Source organism: Lutra lutra, chromosome 4 (genome assembly GCF_902655055.1).
Source record: "Lutra lutra chromosome 4, mLutLut1.2, whole genome shotgun sequence".
NCBI classification, from domain to species: Eukaryota; Metazoa; Chordata; class Mammalia; order Carnivora; family Mustelidae; genus Lutra; species Lutra lutra.
Genome location: NC_062281.1, coordinates 174273590 through 174279589, shown reverse-complemented (window position 1 = coordinate 174279589; position 6000 = coordinate 174273590). Strand labels below are relative to the sequence as shown.

The 6000-nt window shown below is 44.2% G+C and overlaps 1 protein-coding gene across 1 annotated transcript in view; it reads right to left on the bottom strand.

Annotated features, from left to right (window-relative positions):
* SNRNP40 (small nuclear ribonucleoprotein U5 subunit 40) overlaps positions 1 to 6000 on the bottom strand; it is a 37707-nt gene continuing 31707 nt past the window's right edge. Inside the window, exons 8-10 of the mRNA XM_047727644.1 lie at positions 4578 to 4639; positions 1255 to 1358; positions 1 to 531 (exon numbers count right to left, since the gene is read on the bottom strand). Coding sequence (XP_047583600.1) covers positions 482 to 531; positions 1255 to 1358; positions 4578 to 4639 — 216 coding nt within the window. The 3' untranslated portion in view covers positions 1 to 481. The remainder of the gene's footprint in view (positions 532 to 1254; positions 1359 to 4577; positions 4640 to 6000) is intronic.

The window sequence follows — 6000 nt, the reverse complement described above, 5'->3', positions numbered from 1 at the left end:
TCTTGTAAAAAGACATCTATTTGGTTTTTAATACAAAATGACTCAGAGAAACACAGAGAGAAAAATATCATACAAGCCAGTTATTGAATTAAAAAAAAAAAAAATTCCCAATAAACAAATTTCAGTCACATTCCCTGTTTTCTGTCTGGATTAGGAAACAGGAAACTACAAACCAATCCATGTCTGTCTCTTTGAAAAACTCTTACTTTAAAAAAAAAAAAAAAAAAAAAAAAAAAAAGGAAAAAACCCAAACAGTCCCTGAAATCTGGCCGGTGGTTTTTAGAGGCCACTGTCAGCTTGCCTTAATCATCCTGGTGGAACGGGATAGCGGTGGTTGCTGGAATATGGCCACCTCCTCCTTGCTTTTTGCTAGGAACAATCTTCATCCGAAGGGAGGCTGCTGGCCTGGCACCACTGGATGCCACTCACGCCGCCTGAGGTCTCAGGGTCAAGCAGCCGGTGGTTCCTCCATCCTGTGTCTTCACTGAATCTCCCCCATATACAGTCTCTTGTCGCTGGACGCTGAGAGGACTGGGTGAGGAGAACGGAGAGGATAACTGGCACTAAGGAAGGCTCAAGGAGCCTCGGTGCTCAAGGGCTCTTGTGTCAAGAGCCAATTTTGGTATAAAAGAGCAATTGGGTTTGGTTTAAATTCCCCTCCTCTTCGACACTGCTCACAGGAAACGGTAGCCTGGCTTTTCAATCCAAGTCCTCTTGAAAACACAAGGGTGGACTGTGCTATGGGAAATGCATTATCAGGGTCTAAACCCTGATGTCCCATGTCAGCCAAACCTTGTGAAAAAGACCTTCTCAGCCATTCCAGGGAAGAATCACTGTCTGTGTCAGACATTCTGCAAATGTGTTTCCACTTGTTATAGTTAGCCCGGGAGAAAGTTGCGCTCTCTCCTTAAATTCAAGGTCCACTGTCTAATTAGCTAGTCAATAAAATGTTAAATTGCAACTAATAGTTGAATATTAAGAAATATTATTTATCCAAATATATCACTGCAACAGACTTGAAGCACAAACTCAAGAGAACTAGAAATAGATTAACCAGTCTCCCTTTGAGATTAAGAAGATGGGACGTGTTCTTCCTGTCACCATTTAAAACCATGGTGAGACTGTCAATGGACGGCCATAAAGCCCACATGGAAATTCACATACAACAGACACCCACCTCTGCCTTGGTATTTTGAGGGCCCCTTTAGGGAGGTTCCCATAGTTTCCCTTACCCCAAAGTCAGGACAGACTTACTGATGGGCTCATCCGGGTGAAAAGCCACTTCATTGATGGAGCCGGCATGTCCAGGCAGCTTGTACAAAATCCTCCGGCTTGTGGTGTCCCACACATACACGAACCTGCAAAGTACCGTGATGCACAATGCTAGAGCTTCCTAGAGCTCAGGGGAGGGCAGAGGCCCAGCTTTCTAAGAGAAATGGAAGCAAAGATTTACTTATTACCCTTATTTACTCAACTGTGTTTTGGAACTAGCTTTAGAATGTAGAAATTTAGAATTTAGAAACTAGAAATACAGATTTTGAATAAGGGATGGACCCTGCCTCCGAGTAACTGAACAGAGATACAGGAATAACTAAAATCATAAGCATTACTGGTATTTCAAATGTGAACTTCTGAGATAGGAAAGAACATGGAGAAGAAGGACAGTTTTTCCTATGGTCCCCACACAGAAATCTTCAAAGAGCACCTGCTATTCGTCCAGGAAGTCTTACAGGTAACCTAACTACGGCAGGCTGGGAGCCTAGGTTGCAAATCCACTAAAGCTTCTCAGTACTGCATTCAAATCACAGAGCCCAGAGAAGGGACAGAAAATTTCTGCAGTGTAACACAACCCAAATATATACTTGACCAACCTTGCACTGAACTCATGGGAACCCCATGACCAGACCAGCTAGTCTGAACTCAATTTACAGATAAGAAGGCTAAGAACAATGACTCTTCCAAGGTGACACAGTTCATCAGTGGCTTAGCGACAGAACTAAAATGAGAACGCCAGTATTCTCCTTTCTCTTACCACCCTCACATCTTCTACTTCCCCTCACCCCTCATAAGTTCTTATGACCTTCAACCTGTTTGGGTAAAATAAAGAGACATGATCTTCATATGACCATGCAAAAATGATCTGTTGGTAAATTTAAAGGGCTGGTGGTTTTCAAGCAGGTTATAAATATCATTTACATATTTGTTTTGTTCAGTCAACCCTAAAAGGGTATAGTCACCAGTACTTGATTATAAAATGCCTGGTGCTGATGTGACATTCCATTTTTGGTCTAAAATACAACTAAATACGAGCTTCTTACTTGCACTATTTAGCTCTCAAGGACCACACTCCACAGGAACTAAATAAAAGTTCCAAGCAAGATGGAGAGGAAGCAGGAAGCTCATCTGTCTCCAGACTCCTTGGCTCTGATGTTCATGTTCTTCCTACGGTCTTCTTCCTTGCTAAGAGCAAATAATGCCCCCAAGATGATATGGCAGAGTAACAAAGTCTGATCTCAGGAGTCCGAAAGACCTGGGCTCAAGTCTCATGTACCCATTTACTCATTAAGTAACCTCAGACAAGTATTTAACTTAGCTGAGCTCCTCTCTCCTTCATTGTGATGATGGAGACTACGCTGAGCCCGCAGCGTGGTTGAGAGAAGTGATGAGATGACATACGTGAAGCACTTGGCACACAGAAGGACAGCTGCTGTCATGACAAGTACATTCATCATCACAACAGATGAACATGAAGACAATAGGCTAACTCACGGCAGACAGACTGGCCAGTCTTCCCACAGTCCTGGATAGGAACTGTTGAAGGGTTTTGATTTTGAACATGAGGAGGGAGGTGATTTTCAAGTAGAGAGGGGAAAACTTGCCAAATCCAGGCCAAGCTGAAAAGCAATTTTCTGAGGACACATTTCCCAGGCACATAAAAGCCAGCAAGATCTCCAAGGGTTTACTTGAAGGCCTCACTCTCTATGGCCACCAGTTAGATGCTAAATTTAGAGGGGTTCCTTGTCCTCCCCTTACTTTGGCACGGCGACATTTGGCAGGAACCAGGTTCCTTATATAACAAAGCTGCTTGTTGACTTGGGGCTAACTGGAGAGGTGGCCTGTGAAACGTGGCCAACCCCAGCATGGAGACACATGGCCTGTGCCCAGGTCAGAGCCATGAGGCCCCCATGTAAGGTTTAAAGGAACAGTGGGGAGGGAAAGAAGGAAGAGGACACTGAAAGTCAGAAAGGGTCAATGGCAGAAACAAACTACTCAAAAGAAAAGCTTAGGCAAATATCATGTAAAAGCTTAACTACATAAAAAAGTATCACCGCTGAAAATGATGTAAAAACACTTAGATTGGTTCTTACTCTGTCAGAACGCACCTTAGGCTGTAGGTCGGTTTCTTAAGATCTTCCTTAGCAACCTGCCTACTAAAAATCCCTCAGATTCCCTCTGCAAGGCAGCTTTCTATACCACCAGGATGCAAACCTGTTTGCATGTGGACCCTTGACCCCTAGAAAACACCCCTGGTTTTTCTGGTTCTCAGGACCCTGGGATCACGACCCGAGCCGAAGGCAAGACACTAAACAACTGAGCCACCCAGGCGTCTCAGCTCCCTTCTCTAATTCATCACTGAATGGCTGAGCCAGTTTAAACTGACAGCTAGGAAAGTCTCAACATCTCTGAATTCAGCCCGGGGCTGAAAAACACCTAGCTCACATGCTGACATAACCCGCATCTAGCAATCATGGCCCTATTGTACTCACACCCTGCTCTGAATCATCCTCAGCACAGGCAGCCGTTACCAATAGCTGAGTTGATATGCAGGCTAAGAGCTGACTGCTGTCCTCGAGCTAGGGATTCATTCATGTAATATTCACTAAGTGCTTAGAATAGGTCAAATACCGCTCTGGGTTCCAGATGACTAAGACTCATTGCCTGACCTCTGGGAGCAAATAACTTAGTGAGGGTGCCCCACTGTGTTTGTCTTACTGTAAGATGTGATGAATGCTGATAAAGGCTAGATGTGTAAGGTGTGACGACAGAGCAGAGAGGAGAGTGATTAGTGCTACCCCACAGAAAAGGGAGAGAGAGGGCAGGGGAAGGTTTACAGACAGAACACAGAGGCGATTTCTAGAGAGATACGCAAGTCTAGAGAAAGAGGGGACATGAGAGAGAAGCCTGGAGGCACAGGGGGTGTAAGGACAGGGAACGTTCCATGTGACTGAAGCGCTGCGGCAATGGTGGGGGAGCCGAGTACACAACACGTATTTGATGAACTGAAGCACCACGAAAGACTCTGAAGAGGGAAACAGGAGCCAGATTAGGAGCCTAGACCTCACTCTGATGGCAGAGGGAATCCAACAGAAGTGAAGAAAGTGTTTACCCTCCCCGTTGAAAATGCATCCACAGACTGGCAACGCTGTGCCTGTCTGATGTGATGCTCAGGCCCCTCACACTGCACGCAGCTCCCTCTCTGAGCACAGCCGTAGCTCTGTGTCTGCTCCAGCTCAGATCACGCACAACAAGGGAACTGCTGCTCCGTCACTCTTCACCTCACACCCGGCAACCCTTACCTGTCAGCTGAACCAGCTGCTATCTTACTTCCATCAGGTGACCAAGAGCATCTCAGAAGATTCTACAAAGGTGAATAAGCAGGAATTCAGCGAATACAGTAATGTACCAAGCCCCTCTTTACTAGACTATAAAACACTGAAAGACTTTAAATTTTTATTTTTAAAATTTTTTATTTTTTATTAACATATAATGTATTATTAGCCCCAGGGGTACAGGTCTGTGAATCGCCAGGTTTACACACTTCACAGCACTCACCATAGCACATACCCTCCCCAATGTCCATAACCAACCAGCCTCTCCCAAACCCCCAAGACTTTAAATTTCTTTCTTTCATTTTTTCTGTTTTAAGGGGAGGGTCAGGGAAGAGGGAGAGAGCATCTTAAGCAGGCTCCACACCTAGTGCGGGGGCCCAGTGTGGGGCCTGATCCCACAACCTTGAGATCATCACCTGAGTCAAAATCAAGAGTCGGACGCTTAACCCACTGAGCCACCCAGGTGCCCTGAGACTTCAAATTGCCATTATTTTATATTCTGTGGCCTAAGACCACATATTTTATTTCATATAACATACAAACCAATGTTAGAAAATGTTTAATTTATAGTAAATTAAGAGAGGACCTGGCAACAAAGTTTTATTCCGCCTAAAAATGGAGACTTCCTTTGCTCCATATTTATTTTGATCCTCATTAATTATTTTATCTTGAAGGAAAATAAAAATAAAACCAAATTCAACAAAAAATAAGAATTATTTAAAATAATTTTTTAAAGATTTATTTGAGAGAGAATGAGAGCGAGCGAGAAAGAACCAGTGGGGAGAGAGGCAGAGAGAGAAGCAGACTCCCTGCAGAGCAGGGAGCCTGATGTGGGACTTGATCTCAGGACCCTGGGATCATGACCTGAGCCAAAGGCAGACACTTAACTGACTGAGCCACCAGGTGCCCTAAGATTTGATTTATGAAGTGAAACTGAATCAAACAGACTCTCAAAAGAAAACCATATGTCTCTATTAACAAATTATCTGGAGGAAAAGCTGCTATTAAGAGCTGACCTAGTACAGAAAAAATTCTCTCAAACTTTGGGCCATGATCCATACTGAGAAGAGGGATGTATTCTCAGGGCCCTAAGAGCTGGGCACTGGGAAGGTGAGGGAAGCCACCTGGGTAATAGCCAGGAAGGCTGGGTTCCATATGGAACACTGGCCAGAGGGTCAAAGTTGCCAAAGAACTAAAAGGATAATACTATCTTGTTAAAGTCAGAAATCTTAAATTAATCTTAAAATTAAAAAAAAAGGGGGTCCCATCACTACCTACCTATGGGCCTTCCTTCCTCCCTATGCTTCCATTAGCTTTATTTTTGGCAAGAACAGTTATTTATTTATTTATCTGACAGAATGAGAGGGCAAGAGAGCACAAGCAGTGGGGG